The sequence below is a fragment of the Fukomys damarensis genome, unplaced genomic scaffold, assembly GCF_012274545.1.
Source record: "Fukomys damarensis isolate Sample0158 unplaced genomic scaffold, DMR_v1.0_HiC HiC_scaffold_23, whole genome shotgun sequence".
NCBI classification, from domain to species: domain Eukaryota; kingdom Metazoa; phylum Chordata; class Mammalia; order Rodentia; family Bathyergidae; genus Fukomys; species Fukomys damarensis.
Genome location: NW_022900935.1, coordinates 4,715,084 through 4,736,572, shown reverse-complemented (window position 1 = coordinate 4,736,572; position 21,489 = coordinate 4,715,084). Strand labels below are relative to the sequence as shown.

The 21,489-nt window shown below is 52.5% G+C and overlaps 2 protein-coding genes across 2 annotated transcripts; one reads left to right on the top strand and one right to left on the bottom strand.

Annotated features, from left to right (window-relative positions):
* Positions 1 to 232: 232 nt before the first annotated feature.
* On the top strand, positions 233 to 8,808 carry Ddost (dolichyl-diphosphooligosaccharide--protein glycosyltransferase non-catalytic subunit). Its single transcript, XM_010625791.2, has 11 exons — positions 233 to 441; positions 641 to 751; positions 4,089 to 4,175; positions 5,379 to 5,482; positions 5,619 to 5,713; positions 5,957 to 6,050; positions 6,286 to 6,434; positions 6,828 to 6,975; positions 7,531 to 7,651; positions 7,777 to 7,883; positions 7,966 to 8,808. The coding sequence occupies exons 1-11, from the start codon at positions 288 to 290 to the stop codon at positions 8,113 to 8,115; spliced, it is 1,320 nt and encodes a 439-aa protein (XP_010624093.1). The 5' UTR covers positions 233 to 287; the 3' UTR covers positions 8,116 to 8,808.
* On the bottom strand, positions 8,775 to 20,653 carry Pink1 (PTEN induced kinase 1). The gene is made up of 9 exons (XM_010626058.2): positions 20,603 to 20,653; positions 20,103 to 20,138; positions 18,001 to 18,285; positions 16,569 to 16,669; positions 13,560 to 13,742; positions 12,885 to 13,048; positions 11,803 to 11,930; positions 11,303 to 11,539; positions 8,775 to 10,161 (listed from the first exon to the last, which is right to left on the bottom strand). Exons 1-9 carry the CDS (start codon positions 20,651 to 20,653, stop codon positions 9,904 to 9,906), a joined length of 1,443 nt encoding a protein of 480 aa, XP_010624360.1. The 3' UTR covers positions 8,775 to 9,903.
* Positions 20,654 to 21,489: the final 836 nt, after the last annotated feature.

Here is a 21,489-nt window from a genome sequence, read left to right as displayed (position 1 = left end):
TGTTGATTGGTCTCGGCTGCGGAGCTGTCTCTCTAGGATTGCTCATTTTCCCTTACGGAGGCAGAGCCTTGAGGCTCTTCCACCAATAGAGTGCAGATAATTAGCCTCCGACCGGGACACTTTCGGCGATGCTCCCCTGCTGCAGACAGCCAAAGCGGCAGCTCTGGATGCCCGGACGCGGTGATCAGAGCACTTCCGGGTGATGATCTCCGGACAAGAGCCGTGATTGGCTAACGTAGGGACACTTCCGGTGTCCTGGTGCTGGTTTCTTTGGCCGGACGAGAACGATGGATCCCTACCCCGTGGCCCGCGCTTGGTTCCTCTTATGGCTGCTGCTGCCCTTGCTTGGCTCAGTCTTCGCCAGCGGTCCCCGCACGCTAGTGTTGCTGGACAACCTCAACCTGCGGGATACGCACTCGCTTTTTTTCCAGAGCCTGAAGGGTAAAAGCGAGGTCCGAAGGGGGGGCGGGTGGGTCTGGTGTTGGAAAGGTTTCCGAGAGCATCACCACTTTCCCACTGTTTTGTAGAGCGGGCCGCGCGGGTCTGGCCACGCCTGGGGTGAGAGTGAGGTCGCGTTATATACAGCAGGGTTTTTCCCTCTGCGTCCCGTCTGCCTCACCCCCGTTTTCTTTTCGTGCAGACCGGGGCTTTGAACTCACCTTCAAGACCGCTGATGATCCCAGCTTGTCTCTAATTAAGTATGGGGAGTTCCTGTATGATAATCTCATCATCTTCTCACCCTCCGTAGAAGGTAAAGACTTCGTGTTTTTCCCAGCGCCGGGAGTCGATGCATTGCTTTAATCTGGTTCTTGGGCATGTTTGGGGTCCGGGGATTGGTTGCCAGCTCTTGGCACTGCGGCTGCCAGAGAAGAAGAAAATGTTAATTTCTAATCTGGGTTCAGGAGGGGACCATTTTTCTACAAGACACTCCCGGAATCCTGAGGTCGCCTGTTAGACCGTGAAACTCAGGGCCCTGCTGCTTTACCGAGAAGGGTTTTTTTTTCTCTGCAAAGGGTTTGATAGGTGAAGAGCCCTTAGTAGGGTTTTACTGTGTGGAAAGGGGACTTGGTGTGTTATTAGTGTGAATTAAAGAGGTACTGTGTAGTGTGGTTGAGTTTTAAGAATTCAGATAGATACATAGTCTCCAGCTGAAAAAGAGCCTTAGCAATTAACACCACTCCCCGTCCCGCCCCCTCCCCTGTTTGCGGTTGGATGATTCTGTCCAGAAGCCTAGCAGAGGGCTGATTGTTAAATACAAGGAATACCTTCATGGTATCATCTAATATTACTATGTTATGAGGCAATCCACTCCACCAGTGGACAGTCCTGCTGTTATTAGAGTGACAAATTTCTCCTTTCTGCTTTATTTTGGATGGTGATATTCTTACACTCCCCAGGGCCTTAGAGAACAAGTCTGATGCTTGCTGAGATCATTGCTTTACAGAGTCATATTCTACTCAGGTCTTCTTTCTTTCCTTTCTTTAGTATCGGGGATTGAACACAGGGCCTTTGCATTGACCTCCATCCCCAGCCCTTTTTAAAATTTTGAAACTGAGTCTCAGTCACTAGGTTGCCCAGGGGGGGCAATCCTCTTGACTCAGCCTCTCAGAGTGCTGGGATGACAGGCATGCACAACCACTCCTGGCTTGAGTGTTTCTTCTGACTGAATATCAATATGCCCGGTTGCTCTTGAGTATTTCCTGCTTTTGTCATGGTTTTTGGGTGAACATGCCTGTCCTTCTCTTATTGCTCTGTGTATCTTTTTCTCATAGGACTCAGGTTGCCCCTCTCTAGATAGGACGTCCCTGCCACCCTTCCCTCCAGTTGATGAAGCTTAGGAAATCTTTCTCTTTGTTGGCAGCTACGCTTATTTTCTGTAGCTTTTGTGAGATTGGGTACTGCCAGAGGCCTGAAATATTTTTTCCAAGCTCCTGTCACTTTTCCCAACTGCTCTGCACCATGTGGCTTTGGAATTGATTTTTGGAGGCAAAAGCAGTTGGGCAAATGTGACCCCAGACCGGATTGAAGTTAAAATCTCTAAATGACTGGGCAGGTGGAGCCTTCTGCAGAATGATCATTATATGTTGAGGTTTTGGGAGCCTAGAAGAGACGATCTGGTGGATGGGAAGATCGTAGGGATAGAGCACCTGCCCTTGAAGGAGTAAAAACAGAAGACTGGAAGCGAGTTACCAGGCCCTGTGTTGGGTTATTAGAGGATGTGGGGGAACCACCCGAGGTGTGCTTCTGGAGGTAGATCGGGAAGGAAAGGAACAGTGAAATCACAGAGATTGGGAGAAGGTCAGGTGAGGCTGGTGGTGGTGGGAGAAATGTAAGAGGGCCTAAAACAGGATTTTCCATGTTAGAAGTTGGTGATTTGCATATTGCCTTCAGAGCTTTACCCCTAGCCCTTCAAAGCAGCCCCTTTGACGTTCTTTGTGGTGGATGCTGTCCTGGGCACTGTAGGGTGTTGAGCAGCATCGCAGGCCTCTGCCCACAGATGTCACTAGCTACTTCCCAACATGATGACACCGAAGATGTCTCCAGACAGGGTCCTCCAGGGCCACATGGCCCCAGGTAGAAAGCTGCTGTGCTGTGCCAAGAAGCTGTTTTTGACTTAAGCGTGCTGGCTTCTTTCTAGATGTGCTAAGAATGCAGAGCCCCCAGAGCAGGGCACTCTTTACACCTGAAGTGCTGAAGTGTTTATTCCTGAAGACCCAGAAAGGGGCTGCTCACCTCTGCACATCTTCGCAGGGTCACGTTGCTTCCTGTCTGCCTGTGCTGTGCTTGTCTAATGGGCCGGCTTCTCTGTGTGGTCTTCCCCGGGCGTGGGCCAGACTCTTCGTAAAGCCTCTCTTTTGGTCACTGCCACATCCAGTCTGTCCCCACAGCTGAGGGAAGGCCCTCGCTCCTGTGTGGCCTGGGAGCCCTCTTCCCAGCGGCTTTTCAAACTGCTTCTGCCCTGTCCCCCAGGCCCACCCTTTAAAGACATAACCAAGTTATGTCAGCCTCTCGCTCGCTCGCTCGCTCGCGATCTCTGGTGTCTCCCCTCTGCCCAAGCCCTCTCGTGCCTCGTCGCGAAGCCTTCTGTTCTCATCTCACCGGTCTGCATCTCCAGCCCAGCCGCTCTGCGCTCCCTGCTGGGGAGCGTGGTCCCTGCCTGGTGTTGTCCCCTCTGTCCGGAGTCCCTGCCTGGTTCGCTCTCATGTTGGAGGCCCTCCCTCAGCAAGTTTGGGCAATAGCCCCTCTCCCATTGTCTTTTATTTTCCTTCTCAGGACAGAAATTCTTAGCTGTTAACAAACAAATGAATTGCTGAGCATGCTCTTCGTTACCTTATGCTGAACATTAGAGTTCACTTTGGGAAAGATTTTTGAAGCTAAATGAACCTCCTGGTTTTGCATTTGGAGGCTTTGGTGATGGTCGCCTGACCAGACTGACTAAAAGAGACGTGATCTCATAGTTGCAAAGGTTGGAAGTGAATGAGCCTTTCTGGGAATTGTGTTGAAAAAAGCAGTATGAGTGGTAGCGTGGATATGAATCTGTATGGTTATGGGAGGGAAAAAAACCTATGAATGACAGGCCAGTGACAGTGTTGTCCACAGACTCAGGTGTATTTTTTCAAACAGCTTAGATGAAGTGAAATCAGTAGGTTCTGAGTGAGCCGGGCAGGTCTCCAGTGAGGGCAAAGACACCGATGTTAAATGTACAGGTGGCATTTGAGTAACATCGTCCCAGGGAATGTGAGTGACACATGTAGCTTTTCTAAGTGAGTGCGTTATACGTGGCCTGAAATCTGCAGTCCTGTGCACTGATACGTGACCTGAAATACGTGACAAAGGGAATCGGCGCGTTTGACTGGCTCATAAACCTCTCTGAAAGTTCATGAATCTGAGCCATTACCTTGAATCGCGACTCTGGGAAAATGGGGGCTGCCCTTCATCTGATGTGGTCTGCTGAGCTCCCTCCTCTTCGCTTGGGTGTGCAGGGGTTCCACTCTCATTGGCTGTGACCAGCCTGCAGGGTCCCCCCACACCCCCAGTGCCAGCAGTGAGAGGCTACCTTCTGCTTACTGTCTGGTGCCTTCTTACAGATTTTGGAGGCAACATCAATGTGGAGACCATCAGTGCCTTTATTGACGGTGGAGGCAGTGTCCTGGTGGCTGCCAGCTCAGACATTGGTAAGTCTGGCCTAGGGAATTTTGGTGCTTCCTGGCATCTTCCCAGGGAGCCTGCGGAGGTTTATAGATGGAACTGTCATAAATTGTCATTTGCTGGGTGGGCCCTGGCCAGGACATCAGCGAGGGAGCTGCTGGGCCATTTGGCATTCGATCCCACCTGTGACCCTTTCCTATGACCAGAGACAATGCGATACAGGTCTTCGAAGGGCTGGAAACCCTGGCTGGGTGTTTTTCATTGTTTTGTTTTGTTGGCTCTTCCCTTCCAGGAAGATGGCAAGTCAGGGGAACCCAAAGCATTCAACAGATCTTTATTTTGTTACCTATTTTGGAGAATTTCAGAGATACTCGGAAGTAGGTAGGGAGTTGTGTCCTTGGCCCCATTATGCTGATCACCCATCTTCAACAGTGAACACTTGGCCAGTCTGGTTTCATGTTTCTCAGTATTGATAGTTTTAAAGCCACTTTCCTTGTAATGGACTGGAGCAAGCCAGGCTCACCAGGTTGGGTCTGGCTGAGGTGGTGCCTTGCTTCAGAGGGACTGTGCTGCAGCAGGTGATTGTGTATTACGGAGGGAGGGGCCCAGGCTGCAGTCTCATCGATTCGGATTCTGAGCCTGACATTTCTACCTAAATGGGTGACCTCGAGACCGCACTCTTTGGTACCCGGAGTTGAACTCAGGACCTTCCACTTGCCAGGCAGGCACAGCACCACTGAGCTACATCACCGGCCTTGAGATTTTACTCTTTAAGTGAAATAAATCGGACACACGTTTAAATACGTTCTCTAGTGTGAGAAACTGGAAGTGGAAATAAGGACTGAAATGTATGCTAGATATTGGGAAATGGTTAGAAAATTTCAAATGAGAAAGGGGAAAAGGGAGGAAGGAAAGAAGGGACAAGAAGAAAAAGTACAAGGAAAAGATGGAAAAGCTTTTGTACACGGGGAGGGGAGGGAGCTTGAGTGGAGGGGGAAAAAGAAGAGGCAGGATGTGTCATACAGGTGCAAATTCCTACAGTGAGGCTTAGCATTATAGATGCCTAAAATGTACCAATAAATGTTTGTCTATAAAAAATAAAACAAATCCAGATTCTGAGCCTGATAAAGGTGCATGGTGTGGGCTGATGGGAGCCACAGGGAGCTGTGGCCCTGCTTGGCCTGGCCCACCCATCAGGGCTCCGCTAGGCATCTGCTGGGTCTGTGCAGGTGACCCTCTTCGAGAGCTAGGCAGTGAGTGTGGGATCGAATTCGATGAGGAGAGAACGGCTGTCATCGACCACCACAACTATGACGTCTCGGACCTTGGCCAGGTAACGCGGCCCGTCACCTTGAGGGTTTCTGGTCTGTGCAGCAGAGCTCAGCTTAGCCTGGAGGCCCAGAGAGAGCCAGGAGGAGCTCCTTGACCCAGGGAACCTCTTCCCACCCCTTTCCCTCTGCTTCCTGCAGCATACACTCGTTGTGGCCGATACCGAGAACCTGCTGAAAGCCCCGACCATTGTTGGGAAATCAGCTCTAAATCCGATCCTCTTCCGAGGAGTTGGGTGAGTGAGCAGGAAGAGGCCAGCAGAAACCCAGGGGAAGAAGGGGCCACTAAGCCATATTTAGGGTTATTGAGGGGCACTCCTTCTCCCAGAGGGTGGGGGTGGGTTGATTTGTTACAGCAAGAGATCTAAGTGTTTGCTACTAAGAAAAGGATTTACCCCTGGGAAGAAATGGCCCTCAGCCGTCCCACGCCCTTTGGGCTCAGCCCTGGATCAGTGCTGGGCTGCCATGACCCCCTGCAGGATGGTGGCCGACCCTGACAACCCCTTGGTACTGGACATCCTGACGGGCTCGTCCACCTCGTACTCCTTCTTCCCGGATAAGCCCATCACTCAGGTAAGGGCCTCTGTGGTCTTCAGCTCTAGCTCTGAGCTCCAGGCAAAGCGCTTTTTTATTTGAAAGGAAGAAGGAAGAGGAAGCACTTTGCTGAGGCTGATGAAGGGGCCAGGTGGGAGGAACGGGCACATGGGCAGCAGCGGTGTGTGGGGACACTTAGGTGTCCCGCCTGCTATCCCCTTGCTCTGATGGCCTCGCCTATTTGGGCACTGCCTGGGTGACCCCTCTGTTTCAGTACCCCCATGCTGTGGGGAAGAACACCCTCCTCATCGCTGGGCTCCAGGCCAGGAACAACGCCCGAGTCATCTTCAGCGGCTCCCTGGACTTCTTCAGTGATGCCTTCTTCAACTCAGCAGTGCAGAAGGCCACGCCTGGCGCCCAGAGGTGGGCATGGGGGTGGAGGAAGGCCCTGGGTGCGTGGTCCGGGAGGTGCATTCTGTGTATAGGGGGAGGAAAGAGCTTTGTAGCTACAAGTGGCAGAGGCTGCCTGCCTTTGGGACTTTGAAATTATGTGAGGTGACCTTGTTGCTGTATTGCTGGTGTTGGCACAGCAGGCTTTCCAAGGTAGTCATGATGGATCTAGAGGCCCCGGTCCTCACCACTCCTTTTAGAAAATTGTGACTTACTTAGAACTCCACTGGCCTTGTTACCACTCCGTGCCCCCTTTGACCGTGGACACTACATGCATGGGGCCTACCACAGACCTTGCTTATTTCGGTCAGGCACCCCCTGGAAGAGGCTGGCTCGGGAGCCCTGGCCTCCTTTTCTCTCCTGCAGGTATCCACAGACAGGCAACTATGAGCTAGCCGTGGCCCTCTCCCGCTGGGTATTCAAGGAGGAGGGTGTCCTCCGTGTGGGGCCCGTGTCCCATCATCGAGTGGGTGAGACAGCGCCACCCAATGCCTACACTGTCACCGACCTAGTGGTAAGAGCTCTTGGGGCGGGAGGGCCCCAAGGTTTTGGCCAAGTTGAATCAGTTCAGCTCAAAATTATTTATCAAGTGTTTCAGGCCAGGAAGTAGGGAACAGGAAAGGGAGTAAAGGAGGATCAGTGAAGTTTACCTGCATCCCAAAGTCGGTCATTTCAGATGCAGAGCCTGGCAGTATACTTCCATCCTAACTGAAGACTCTCTGAAGAGCTGTCGTTATGGGAGTGCAGCTGCTTGGCTCAGATTGTGCCGCTTAACCCTGCACAGGAAGTGGGATTTTTGAGGAAAATTGCCATTTCAGTTGGGTCTTAAGGATGGATCTGTCAGGCAAAGCAGCAGGGAACTTGGACATCCATTGCCTGCCAGTGCCTGGCTTATCTGGGGACACAGGCTTTGGGCTGTGGATTCTGTGTGGAGGATCTTGGAGCACGATGAGGCAGGGGTGCCAAGGGCCTGATGGGCACTGTGCTCGGGATGCAGGGTGGGAATTAAAAGGCACCGTGGCGCCCCTGCAGCCACTGTCACCCTGGCTGACCTAGTCTTCTGTCTCAGGAGTACAGCATCGTGATTGAGCAGCTCTCCAATGGCAGGTGGGTCCCCTTTGATGGCGACGACATTCAGCTGGAGTTTGTCCGCATTGATCCTTTTGTTCGGACCTTCTTGAAGAGGAAAGGTAAATGTGATTCCTGCCAGAGCAGGCCTGGGGGTGGGGGCGGCCTGTGCCCCCAGTTGCTCCCGTGAGGCCTGGCTGAGAAGCACCTGGAAGACCCTCCTGGTGATGTGTTGCTTCTCCCCCAGGTGGCAAGTACAGTGTCCAGTTCAAGTTGCCTGACGTGTATGGCGTCTTCCAGTTCAAAGTGGACTACAACCGGCTTGGCTACACACACCTGTACTCTTCCACTCAGGTGAGTGGGCCATCCCTGTCGTCAGCAGGTGCCCTGCTCGGCTCTCCCGGGGGCTGGGCCTGCCACTTCTGTCCCGTTGCAGGTGTCAGTGAGGCCGCTACAGCACACCCAGTATGAGCGCTTCATCCCCTCAGCCTATCCCTACTATGCCAGCGCCTTCTCCATGATGGTGGGGCTCTTCATCTTCAGCATCGTTTTCTTACACATGAAGGAGAAGGAGAAGTCAGACTAAAGGCGGGGGACCCGGGACTCCAAACAGCAGGGAGGCAAGAGGATTTTTATGTGGGGTGTGCGTTGAGCGTCGTTTTTGTTATTAAAGCCATGGGAAAATGGCACAGCCTCACCTCAGCAGGAGACGCAGTGTTGAGTACCAAGGGGTGGGGGTCAGGGAATCATTTTTATTAAGTTTTTCCACCGTGACTTGCTACATGGCATTTGTAATAAGTGCAGTCACTCCCATTTCTAAAATAAAGAGAAACGTTGCCCTCACACCACAGCTTGACCCTGTCGTGCTCTGCTGCTGCTAGGATTGCTGTTCAGCCATAGAAGTGGCTGATGTGCCCTGTGCCAAAGACTGGGCTGTCCTGCTGAAAGGAAAGCACATCCTGACTTCACAAGGGCTAAGGTAGATTTGTGAATTCACTGAGGGGAGTGGGGAAGTAGTGAAATGGAAACTTTAGAATAACAGCTCTGGGCTAACAGAACTGCTGGGTTGGAAAAAACCTCCAAAGTTTAAGGTTACCTTGCTTTAGGTGATAGCTCTGTTCTTGAAAAGCATTTGTAAAATGCTCCTGTGTTGACATCTGCCTGTGAAATTTTCTGATCTTCGGGGTATAAGAATCATTCAGTCAGATGCTTAGTTTAGCACTTAATGTATTCTGCATTGTAAGCTTAATGTCTCACAATTCATGTAAGAAATGTTCATCCAGTGGTAAATCAACGAGTTTAAGATTCCACATTGTTAATTTCCAGCCTCCCTCCCGGTACTGGGGAATCGAACTCGGGCCCTTGCGCTTTGAGGCAGGTGCTGGAACCGCTGAGCCAAATCCCCAACCCTCCCGCCCATCATGTTAACTGAGCCAGGTAATTTGGTAGTACACTGGGGAGGCTTTCTCAGGTGCGTCCTATTAGTATGCAGATTTGCCTGCTCCCGGCCTTACTTTGATGGTTTTTCTTGCTGAAGCCTGAACGTACTGACCCGCACAAAGGTTTGCCACAGCCCAGGAGGCCCATGCTAACCTGGTCCCGTGGTGCTAGGGGAATATGTTAGAGCCTCCATCACCCACAGCCGCTGCCTTGGCTTAGATCCTTTCGGATGCGGGCACAGGTCCAAGCCCCTCAGCCCAGCTCCTCTAAGATCAGCTGGCCGTTCACTCTGGGAGATCCGTGAGGACAGATCTGGTGGTCGGCAGTGCCCAGTGTAACTTCTCCCTGGTGCAGAGAACTGTTACCTTTCGTGATGATAAAGACACCTAGTCATCAGTCAGCATTAATTTTTTTGAGTTAAGCCTTGTGAACATGTCTAGACCAGGGGATGGCTATCCGGTCACCAAGTGTAAAGGTTATGCTTCTTTGTGGTTGAAAAAATGAAAAGAATTTGGGGACACATGAAAATCAAATTTCAGGGTCCATAAAGGAAGCCTTGCTGGGACACGGCCATGCTCCTTTGTTTACAAAGGCTGCTTCTGTGCCTCAGTGAGAGTTGAGTAGCTGTAACAACTTAATGTACTATCTGGCTCTCGTGGAGGTGCCAATGCCTCATTTAGACCAGCGTCTTGATTTCACAGATAGGACAGCGTAAGTCCACGCAGGTTATGGGACACCCCACAGCTGCAGTCAGTGACTACAGACTAAAGTTTGACTCAGTTCCTCCCGTTTGCCAAACCTGAGGCCTTCTCTGGCCGACCAGCCCCTGCACCAGCTTCTGACTCACGCGCACTCTCGCAGCTAAGCCCCACCCTTGGCACTCACACCATCGGCACACAGATGCTACCAAGTTTAGTAACGCGCAGCTGTGCAGTCAGGGAGCTGCCCGCCAGGAGCAGAGGAGGAGGGCCGCCTGGCAGAGGGCCTCGTACTCCAGGTTAGCCAGGAACAAAGTCTTCAGCCTCGTTTCCACACAGCTCTGCTCTGTCAGCCTGTCAGCGAGCAGAGCAGCAGCTGACTGCCGGAGGAGCCAGCCGATCATCTTGTCTAATTTCACATTCTTCAGGGCTAGAATGTCTTCACCCCACAGGCTTAGATGAAGCACATTTGCAGACACTCGGGCAGATGGTCTCTGCAACAAGAAGGGAAACTGAGGCAGCTGGCCGAGCACTCAGCCCACACCTGCTCCGTCAGTGCATCACCCTCGGCCTTCCCAGTCCAATGCTTCCATCCTCTGCCCCCACCAGGCTTGAGCTTTCCCACCTGCACCGCTGTGCGTGGGGGCAAAAGCACGGCTGGAAGACCCCGTTGGAGAGGGCTGTGTGCCTGGTGTGGCTCTGCCGGCCGTCATTCACCACTTCCTGACGATGCAGTGCCATTCTACAGGCGTCCACCGTGACCCGGAAGGAGGCGTGCAGCGTGAGCGCATCAGTAAACGGTGACATAGTTGGCGGCCAGGCTGCCTCAGCTGTTTCTGCTCAACAGCACTTGGACGGACCTGCTACTCCCGTTACGGCTTCACGCAGCTCTGCCCTTACGTTAATCTCAGAGTGGCCAGGTCTGCTCTCTGGAGAGGTTCTCCTACCTATTAGATCTCAGCTGTTTACATCACTATCAGAAATACCTCAGAAATGCAACATTTCCCCGGCATAACTTTCTAAGCAACTAGGAAAGCCAAGGAATGGACTGTTGGAATTCTGACTAGTGGTTCGGTGACCGGCTCCTTTGCTCCCTCCCATGCTACCTACGGTTTCTATACAAGTGTTCCCGAGACTCGAGTACTGAGGTGCTGACCTCAATGGCAGATTAACCCACTGCGGAGCGCACAGCTGAATATGCTGTCAGCCGGCAGGGCCTGTGTGGAGGAAGGGGGGTCCCTGGGGGCGTCCTTTTGAAAGGTATCTTCTCTGGCTCTGTCCAGCTCCGCTTCCTGCGGCCATGGGCTGAACTTTCCTCCTCTATGCCCTTCTGCCATGGCGTTCCTATACCTTGGATCCAGCTGACCACGGGCTGAAACTCAGAAACCATGAGCCAAATCAACCTTTTCTCCTTAAAACTGTCTGTCAGGTATTTGGTCCCAGCCAGCAGAAAGGAGCCTGACACTTGGGTTCACACTCACCTCACGCCACTTTTCCTGTGAGGATCTGCCCTGTGTAGGACAGGCGCTCTGCCAGCCACTGCAGCCCTTCCCAAACCCGACCTCCACTCTGAGACGTGAACACAGTGACGTCTGCCCTCCACACACTGCCTCCAAAGCCCGGGAGCAGCCTCACCTTGCTGGCCTCTCGCTGGAGCAGGGACCTCACCAGCTGTCTCATGTCTAGAGGCACCGACTCGGGCAGTGCGGGCAGCTGAGCTTCTTGGTAATTGCGGCTTTCCAGGTAGGTGCTGCCTTGACCGTAAAAGGGATTAGTGAGCCCGAAGATTTCGTAAGCGATCGTTCCTACTGCCCAGGCATCGGCCTTGCTGTAGTCAATCACGGCCCTGGGGCCAGGACAGGCTGTGGATACCTGCTCGGGAAGCAGAGGGTGAGACTCACATGCTGGCAATCTACAGATCACGGTCCTGTGTGTCACCTGAGCCAGGGACCCGAGTGGGCTGCGACTCAGACCCTGAAGGACCTGCCTGAGGCTGCCCGAAAAACCCATCTCCTGGAACATTAGGGAGACCCGGGTTGAAGCAAAGCGACAGGGAAGAAGCCACATATCAGTCCCTTCACCGTGTGAGATGGAGGGAGTGTTTCTGTTGGTGGAGGATGCACAGAGGGACTCACCTCAGGAGCCATCAGGCTGCCGTTCCCACCCCGATCCACATACCAGCTGGGGAAAGGCAACTGCAGGCCGATGTTCTCATCAGCCAGGCAGCATCCAAAATCGGAGATCACAAGCCAGGGGCAGCCGTCTAAAAAGGAGGGGGCAGAGGTAAGCACAGTCTCCACCTTCCCTCTGACTGGCTGCCTGGGTCTCTCCGGAAACCACCACCCGTCCAGGGTTAGCTGGGCTCACAGGATCTGTGTTGGTCCAGGAGTGCAGGCCAGAAAGGCCTGGGTGGGACTCTGCTTGCTAGAAAGCTGAACAGGAGGGCCAATGGCAGGGGTGCAGAAGCGCCTCAGGGAAGAAACGCCTTGGGCAAAGGGCTGGATAAAACTCTGGCTCCACCTAAATAATTTTCTAGTAACCACATCTATCCCAGTAAAGGAGCTGGTGTTTGGCTCAGATGATCTCTAAGGACACTTACATTCCAGCTACCTTGGATTTGAATTCAAAACCCCAATAAACCTAAGAAACAGCTACATTAGGAAGTAGTTGTTTGTAAAAGGATTCACACAGCTTCTCCAGAAAGCCAGGCTGGGGATTTAGCTCAGTGGCACCACGCCTGCCAGGCAAGTGCAAGGTCCTGAGTTTGATCCCTGGTACCGAAACAAAACAAGAATAAAAAGCCAATTCCTCTAGTCATTTAATTGCACATTTAATTATTTTAAAATCTCTGTGGTTTAGGGATTCACCATATGTATGAATCACTTTAACAGTACTCCGGGCAGGTGGCCTCTGCTCGAATGCTCCCAGTGGGGGAGTCATTATTTCCAGAGGAAGCATTTGGACAGCTTTCACTGCTTGAAAATTATTTCTTATTGAGCTAAAGTCTACCTCTTTTTATTCAAGAAAAATTGCAGCACAAGGCTCTTGATCTGTAACGGCAACAGAGAGGAACTTAGGCACTGTTACAGCATGGCCATCTGTCCCCCGAGATCTCTTGTGTACAGAGCTAAAGGAAGACACGATGACAGGAAAGCAAGAAAGGCCCAGAGCTTCCCTCTGTGCTCCCTGGAGAGCTGGGAGGGGCGTGGGTACCTACCCGAATCCAGCTCCACCAGGATGTTGTCAGACTTGAGGTCTCTGTGAGCAATGCCCTGCTGAACCAGATGGTCCACGCCTTCCAACAGCTGCAGGGTCATCACAGTGGCCAGGCGGGGACTTGGAGTGTTCACGTGAAGGTACTGGCGCAGGGTGCAGGGGTAGCTGGGAGGAGACGAGCCTCTGGCTATCATGCAGCCAGATCCCTAGCATCTGATCCTTTCCTCTTTGCCTTCCTGTGGCTTCTGGATTTCTTTTCCCCTCTATATCCTTTCTGTTGCCACCCAACCACCATCCCAAAGCAAAGGAGTCAGAGCTGAGGCTCCAGAGGTTCAAGGTAACAGTATAGCCACCTGCTTCCTCAAACACCCCGTGCAGCAGAGATCAGCGGTTCCAGGGGTGAGCAAGGAGGAGCATCTCTTTGGGCAGCGCAAGCCACAGAGAAAGGGGAGCAGGCCAGTGTTCCCAGAGCACTGGGTGGAGAGCGTGCTCTGGAGGGAGAGGAGTTGTGTTTTCCGGAGAACACACCCGAAAGGGAAAGTGCTCTCCATCTAGGGCAGTGCACACCTGCTGCCTGGTCTGTTCCTCCTGGAAGCCGCGGCAGCACTGCAGGGACAGGGAAGCTCCCACTGAGGAAGCGAAGCAGCCCCCGGGCCTGCCACACCCCGCCACTTACTTCTTCATGACGAGGAACAGCGTGCGTCCGTGGCCCAGGCCTTTCGGGTGGAGACGAGGGGGCAGCACATCGGGGTAGTCATCAAGGGCCCCCGGCAGCAGCGGCACGGAGGAGGTGAAGGCACGGAAAACTCGGATGACGTTGGGGTGCGGGGCAAGCTGCTTGGGACCTCCCTTGGATTTTCTGTTTGGTCAAATGGGACAAATGTGTGAGGCCAGCATCGGAGACACCAGCTGGGAGGAATCTGTGGCCACAACGAATACCTGCACTCATTTACCAAATATTTACCACTGGTGAGCTACTCTGGTATTACGGGGCTGGGGACAAAAATCCAGTGAGGATCATGCCCCTTTGGCTTCTGTCTAGATATCCCCTCAAAGCCTCACGCAGGTGGGGCGGGGCTTTTTCAGTGTGGTGCTGGGATGGAGGGCGTTTGGTTTCTAAACCACTACACCGAGTGACTGTTTGGTACCACTTGGTAGTGTGAATAAAATAAAAGGGGCAGAAAGACACCGTTAAAGTCCCTTGTCACCTTTGCCATTGTTTGCTGCCGTGTAATGTCGCCCCTCTGCCACGTGCCACCCTGCCTTGTGGCCAGCCAACTGTGGACTGAAACCTCTATACACTGTGAGCTAAATAAACCTTTCCTCCTTTAACTTCGGGTGTCAGGTATTTTGTCTCAGCAATGAGAGAAAGGTAACACACCCTACTCCATCCTCCAGCCCATTTGTCCATCCATCCATTCCTCCCCTCTCCTTCCCAAACACTCTCCTGGCAAAACACAGTGGTCAAGGGACTCTGTGGCAGGCTGGCTTTGAATTCCAGGTCCCCCACTGTGAGTTCTTGGCCAAGTCACTCATCTTCTCTGGGCTCAGTGCCAAGTGCCAAAGGGCATAAGGCAGGGGCATACTGCATAAGGCTGTAGTCATGTCAAGTACCTAGGATCGTGGTCAGGAGAGTAAGCACTCAGCAAAGATTGGCTGTCACTACTCCTGACTCAACTAACATTTATTATTACCACACTAGGTACTGGACACTGTGCTACCATGCTGTGAGCCCAGCAGACAACAGGCCAGAGTCCTGTCCTCGTGGGTTTGCAGTCTAACAGGAGAGGGGCACTCACTAAGTAATAAGGACAGGGATCCTGCTTACATCGTCTCTAGCGTCATCTTTGGTGAATGCAGAAATGGATACCCGCAGTTAGCAGCTGTGAGGCCATCTATTTGTCCTGGCCTCTCCTCCTCCCAGAAGCCCGCAAACCCTTGGAGGCACACTGGCCCCGCATCTCAACCAAAGCTGACAGGACCAAGAGTGGGGCACCTGTACCAAGGGCAATGTGCCTACTGACAGCCAGTGGGAAAGGGGACAGGGCAGGCAGAGTCTCTCTTAGGGGTACGGGAAAGAAGCCTGCCGTTAGCAATGGAGCTGAGGTGGGAGAACACCCCAGGCCACAGAAAGCCAGAAAGGTGCAAGCCAAAGGTCGACAGCAACAACCAGCCACGGGAGAAAAATGAGATGCCAGATGGTACAGAGAGACCAGAGCAGGGCCCAGTCCACACGGCTCTTGTCTGCTCCTTCTGTGTCACTCTGGGGTGCTCCTGCTCCATGCAGCATGGGTCCTGCCACTGGGCAGGAGGGAGAATCAGAACACAGTGAGGTTGCCCGGCCTGGGCAGATGTCACGGGATCGTGGAGGCAGAGCTGGGGCTGTGCCGGGGGTGTGTGGGGCGTCTGAACTGAGTGCACAGCTCAGGAGCCTGCTCCACTGGGGAAGGCGCTGTGGGAGTCCCTACGTGGAGGGCAGCGCACAGATGGGGAAGGGCAGAAATAAGGCGGGAGAAGCAGGGAGGGGAGCAGACCGGAGGCTCTGCATCCTAGGCCCCTCAGAGCAAGGCCGGGTGGGCTGCCCAGAGAGGTCTCAGGGAAGAGAGCCTCCTAAGACCCAGCAGGGCTTCAGCTCACACCCCTGCCCCAGCCACCCAGTCACCCCAACAGGCCCTGACAGAAGTGGGGCACACAAGCAAATGCCAGGACAACACCTAAAGGGAGGAACAGGGACTGTTTCAGACACCAGGCTAATGCTGCCAGCCTAGAAGGCGCCACCTGTGGCTCCTCTGAGCCCTAGCAGCCAAAAGATGCTCAGGAGTGTGCTTTGCTCTCCAGAGTTCAGAAGTGGCGAGGACTGCAGTTCTAAAGCACCCCAGCAGCCGCTCCCTTGACTGCAGCCTCCCAGGCTAGGAGGATTTCTATGTGGGATCACTAAGTTTCCAGTTCTGTCTCCTTGTTTTTGACAGAGCTAACATCTATAGAGCAGCCCTCCAAAAATCACCAGAATTGCAGCACCCGCTCTACCATGGGGTTCAAGTGCTAAGGGGAGCACGAGTGTCTCCTGTGTCACCAGCAAGTGTCAGGTGTCACCACCTGTAGATTTAGGACCTGAAGGGTGGCTGCCGTCCGTGTGTTCCTCCCTCTGCTGCGGGTCCTCCCGCACCTAGGTAATGGCTGTCATCCCTGCAAGGCAGCATCAACTGTCCTTCTGACAGGCCTTCCCAAGGGCCCTTCCTCCTCCTCGGGGCTCCCTCAGCACCGTGCCCTGGCCTCTGCCCTCTTCCCGAGGGGCTCTGCTGCCACTCTTGGGGAACAGACTTATTACACAGCTCGGCACCAGCAGGGGCCTTGGATCTCGGTGGAGGGCTCCGTCCCATGGTGTCAGCGCTCATTTGTACCACCAGGTGGCACTGCATCTGCGCACTGCTTCACAAAAACCAGGGACCTCTTTTCCAGCCTTCTCAATTGGGCAGGACCTCTCCTCCTGCTGTGTGAATCAGCGGTCTGTGTCACTAGTGGGCGTCAGGTGACCGTCAGGCTTTCCCAAGATCGACTGTCCACGCACTGACCCATGAGATCAGTGTGCATGAAGCCTTTATTATCTGCTGTGTGACTGACTGGTCGGACACACTGTGCTGAGTGCTGGGGACATGGGGATGGTTTTGCTCTCAAAGGCACTTACCTGTATGTGACTGCTCCATACTCCCCAGCCAAGGCTACTCGGCTAGCTGGGACCAGCTCCTGGCTCATCTTGCTGAAGATGGCTTCGCTAGAGGAGCCTGCCTGGAACGGTACAAGGCAGCCACTGTTACACAGTCCTGATGAAAGACAAGTTCCAAGCCCATCCTGTGATCCAGACCAGACAGCTGCTGCCTTGAACTGGCTTTGACCTTCCAGATAAGATAACCTCTCAGAAGGATTAAGCCAAAACTAGTTACTCCTGGGAGAAAGAGGGGCAGTGCTCTCCATGGCAACTTGGAGGGTGCTCCTTGCGCCTCAGACTTGGCAGCAAGGGGCTCAGGGCAGCAAGAGCGCCAAGATGGTCAGAGCACAGGGTGCTTCTTCCTGCCACGGGTCACCACCACCGGGTCACTCTGCAGACAGGTGGCGGCTGACAAACTCCACCTGGATTAAGCTGTGCAAGATCACAGGGCAGCCTTCCCATCCCCCTACGAACAGAAACCAAAGAAGAGGGGCTGAGGATTTAGCTCAGCGGTTCGGTGGCCTGCCTTGCAAGCGCAAGGTTCAATCCCCAGTACCCCTCCCAAAAAAAGAAAAGAAACCAAAGAAGAGAAACAGCACCCGATTTCCCTCACTTTATTATGAGTGGCTCCCAGGACCTGCAAAAGCTGAGTAGTACCAAGATCACGTACCACTCTCCAGTCCTTTACTTTTGTGACTACATCTGCCACGGGATGTTTCACAGACTAAGGATTTGGTGACTTGGGCCTTTTGCACCCAATATCAAAACAAGAAACTGCACTGTGGTGTCCAGCACGAGCTACCATGGCTTTGTCCACCTTAGCCTCTGACGGATGCTCTGGGCAGAGAAAAAGAACACTGGGTCCTGGTGAATTCTCTAAACCCATCTTGCGATGGCGCGGTAAAGACATTAAACAGACAGAAGTCTCTGGTTTTGTGAGGGAAATGCTCTTCAATGCCCCAAAGCCTTTAGCCCTTCCAAGAGCTGACAGCAGGGAGGCTCTTGACCTGAAGGTGGGGTTGAGGGGATGTTCAGAGGACAGGAGCTTGGCCCCTCTTCTTCAGGCTGGCAGGTTATGGGAGGAGGGGAGAGGAGAGGACCTGCTCCTCAGAGTGTGGGGCAGTGGCCCTGGCTTCACCTGGGAACTTGGATGGAATCCACTTTCAGGCTCCACTCCTGACCTGCTGAATCTAAATGCCTTTGAGCCTGATCCCTGGGTAAGCTGTGGGCATAATTTGAAGCATGCAGTTTCAGAATTTCATACAACAGAATGAGGAAGCCTAACCAGAGTACCCGGTCTTTGGAGCTGTGCCCTTTTCTTTCTTCAAGGAAAAAACAAAAAACAAAAAAACAAAACACCAGGAGGTCCACCTAGATGGGCATCTGGAGAAAGGACAGGGCTCGTTCTTACCGAGATGTTCCACATCATCTTGATGGCGAGGGGAAAGGCGGGGGCCCCTGCAGCCTGCTCCTCCTCTCCGTGTGGGATGACGTCTGGGCCTCTCCCTGGAAGCAGCCTGGTGCTCTTTGTCTTCTCTAGGTACTGGGGCAATGCAGGTATGGTGGCCTCATACACGGCAGCACTGCAGCCCTTGCCGAGGGACTGTCCTATCAGGTAGTCCTCTAGCCGGAAGCCCTGCCAGTATCGTGTGTCCAGCAGGTCAGGAACTGGCTTGATTTTCTGGGTAAAAATTGCCTGTGAGGAAACAAACCCACCATGATCAGGGAGTTCTAGGTGAAGGCAAACAGAGTGAAGAGAGGTATAGTGAGGCTGGGTCCTCATAGGTACGATCGAGAGCCAGTCAAACACCACCTTGGGTTTTCCTGCTCGCCCTGGGTGTGGGCCCTGCTCTGTCTCTATTCGGAATAATCTTTTTCCCACTCTGTGCTGAGCCACAATCAGAGCACAATGGGCACAGTACTGTGAGTCAGCAAGCAGGTGAGAACTTCTGGGCCTGGCAACTGCTTTTGTGGGCCCTGCTCTTCCTGCAGCCTTGGGCTGTTTGGAGCTAGTGCTCTACAAAGACTTTGACAGCTCTGGGATGGCTACCAGGGCTGTGGGATCTACAGGGACCCCAGGTGGCCTTGGCAGGGATGGGTGAGATCAGGAGTAGCTGCAAGCTGAGTCACTGAGCGCCGTCTTCCCAGCCGGTCCTTGGAGGACGCTGCCCAGTCTGCACTGCTCAGAGAGGCAAAGAGGTGCACGTGAGGACACTGATGGGAGCAGGTGCAGTGGGGTGCTGGGACTGCGCGGTGCTGGGACTGATGGCCCATTTCCCAGTCTCTGGGCTGTTCCCTGCTTCAGGTGGTGATGTCATTTCTCATCACCCAGGCTACACCTGTGTCCGCACTCACTCTACTTCTCTGATCACACGGTCCCTTCGCTGCCTCTGGGCCAGATCACAATACACTGCTACTCGCAAACCCTGTGAGGAGGCTACTCAATACTGTCAGCCCTCCATACCTGCAGGTTCTGCATCTACGATTCTGTCAACTGTAGATGGGAAATACTTGGAAAAAAAAACCTGCAAACGTACTGAACATGTACAGAATGTTTTGTCATTATTCCACACACGTGTACTATGATAACTAATTGCATGGCATTTACATTATACCGGACATTATAAGTTACCCAGAGGCGATTTACAGGAGGACTTGGCAGGGTCTATGCAAATGCTATCCCATCTTTTATAAGGGACTTGAGGATCCAAGGGTTTTGGTATCTGGAGGAGGTCCTGGAACCAATATCCAATGGATGCCAAGGGACAATAGTGCCTTGTCCTCGAGTTCTGCCAGACTGGGCTGAGCATGTCAGTGAGCTTTCAGCCACTTCTCTGTAGACTCCTGCCCCAGCGCCCTTATGTCCTCAAGTCTTGCTCTGCCTGGCGCATCTCTATTCCCTTATCAAACTCAACTCAAGCTCCTTCTTCTACAAGAAGCCATCATGATGACCTAGTCCATGGCAACTTTCCTTCTGGAGAATTCCTAAAGCACTTAGTAGCTATACCTTGCACAATAACTCCGAATGTTTTTTTTTTTTTTTTTTTTTTTTTTTGGTACCGGGGATTGAACGTGGGTCCTTGCGCTTGCAAGGCAGGCCACCGAACCACTGAGCTAAATCCCCAGCCCCAACTCTGAACTTTTTAATAAAGATGAAAGTCTAGAAGTGGGTGGAGGGCAGGGGTATGGGAAAAAACCAAGAACCAAAATATATCACATAAAGGTAAAAGATGTTACTGTATTGTTTGTTTTAAATGCACCAATAAACTTAATGGGGAAAAAAAAGAAAGTCTAAACTAGGAATGGTAGCACACACTTGTAAGCTCAGCACTTGTGAGGCTGAGGCAGGACTGCTGTGAGTTCAAAGCTAGTCTCAACTACACAGCAAGGCCCTGTCTCAAAAAAAAAAGTATAATCTTCCCTGTTTTCCCTAGCCAATAAGATGGGGTTTTTTATTTGTTTCTTTTTTTAGACAGGGTCTTGCTATGTAGTTCACGTTGGCCTTGAACTCACTGTGTAGGTCAAGCTGGCCTCCAACTCTTGGCAATTCTCCTGCCTCAGCCTCCCAAGTGCTGGGATTACAGGCATGCACCGCCACACCTGGCAACCAATAAATTTTATAAACTCCACAGAGCACAAGCAAAATTTTTGTAGAGTAATCCCACATCAACCATGATTTTGAGAATACAATATAATTTTTTTAACTTTTTTTTTTTGAGAAAGCATCTTACTACATAGTTCCGGCCGGAAGCCCTTGGACTCCTGGTGATCCTCCCGCCTCAGACTCCTGAATGCTGAGATTACAGGCCTCCACCACCACTTCCAGTTTATATAACATAAAAAGCATCATTTGTTGTGGTTTGGATCAAAATGGCCCCCAAAGGGCTCATGGCTCTTGGGAGGTGATTGGGTCACAAGGCTTTGGTGGATTATTGGAAGGTGACGGCAGGGGTTACAGGCAGTGGGTCGTAGGGTGTGACCTGGAGGACTCTATCCTGTCCTGGCTCTCTCACCTCCTGTCTGCCCCAAGGGAGCAGCTGTGCTGTACCCAAGCTCCCAACCATGCTGTCGGCCTCACTGCAGGCCCAGAAGCAAGGGGAACGGAGTGACGGTGGACCCAGAGCTCTGCCCCACAAGCCAAAGCAGCCCTTTCTCCTTTCAGCCACCTTTATCGATATTCTCAGTGACAGAAGGCTGACCACCCCACCCTAACCATTGTTAAGGGTGTGGTTCAGCAGCGTGAGGCACATGCACACTGCTGTTCTGCCATCTTCATTCCTTCTCCAGACCTTTTTCTCATCTTGCAAAACTGAAACTGTATGCATGAAACAGGAACTCTGGTCCTCCCTCCCTGCCTGGAACCACTGTTTCACTTTCTGTCTCCGAATCTATTCTCCAAACCTCTCACGGGTGGAATTGGACACCATTTGTCTTCAAGGTCTGCCCATTTTGCAGTACCTGTCAGAATCTTCTTCCTCTTTAAGGAGGAGCTGTAACATTCTATGGGACGCACACACACATTCTGTCTACCTGGTTTCCAGACATGGACACCTAGGCCACTTTCATCCCGAATACTGTAAATAAAGCTGCTGTGAACATGGCCAGATAAATACCTTAATGTCCCTGCTGTCAATTTGATAGGGAAAACTTTAACAGTGCAAACCTAGGAAATGTTAAAATGTAAGATAACCTTGCCCTTTGCTCTGTTTAGTTCAGCGTCTAGTCTCTAATAAAAGTTTTGTAAATGAGAAGAACCACTGTTAGCTTTGTTGACCAAACACCTCCCTTCCTCTTGGCTAGACTAGAGAAATCTTAAAAGATAACTTCCCCTAACAAAGAATGGCACTGAAATTCAACTGCCTCACCACCAAGTTTTGGGTATCAGCGAAGTGAACTGTGA

What these genes read in the sequence shown, in the direction of transcription:
- Ddost (XM_010625791.2), top strand. Translation starts at nt 288, where the DNA reads ATGGATCCCTACCCCGTGGCCCGCGCTTGGTTCCTCTTATGGCTGCTG. An exon ending in ATCCTCTTCCGAGGAGTTGG is followed by an intron (nt 5,714 to 5,956) that starts GTGAGTGAGCAG and finishes GACCCCCTGCAG; the next exon opens with GATGGTGGCCGACCCTGACA. An exon ending in ACCTGTACTCTTCCACTCAG is followed by an intron (nt 7,884 to 7,965) that starts GTGAGTGGGCCA and finishes GTCCCGTTGCAG; the next exon opens with GTGTCAGTGAGGCCGCTACA.
- Pink1 (XM_010626058.2), bottom strand. Translation starts at nt 20,653, where the DNA reads ATGGTTGGGAGCTTGGGTACAGCACAGCTGCTCCCTTGGGGCAGACAG. An exon ending in AGATGATGTGGAACATCTCG is followed by an intron (nt 16,670 to 18,000) that starts GTAAGAACGAGC and finishes GTACCGTTCCAG; the next exon opens with GCAGGCTCCTCTAGCGAAGC. An exon ending in TCCAGCGAGAGGCCAGCAAG is followed by an intron (nt 10,162 to 11,302) that starts GTGAGGCTGCTC and finishes TTCTTGTTGCAG; the next exon opens with AGACCATCTGCCCGAGTGTC.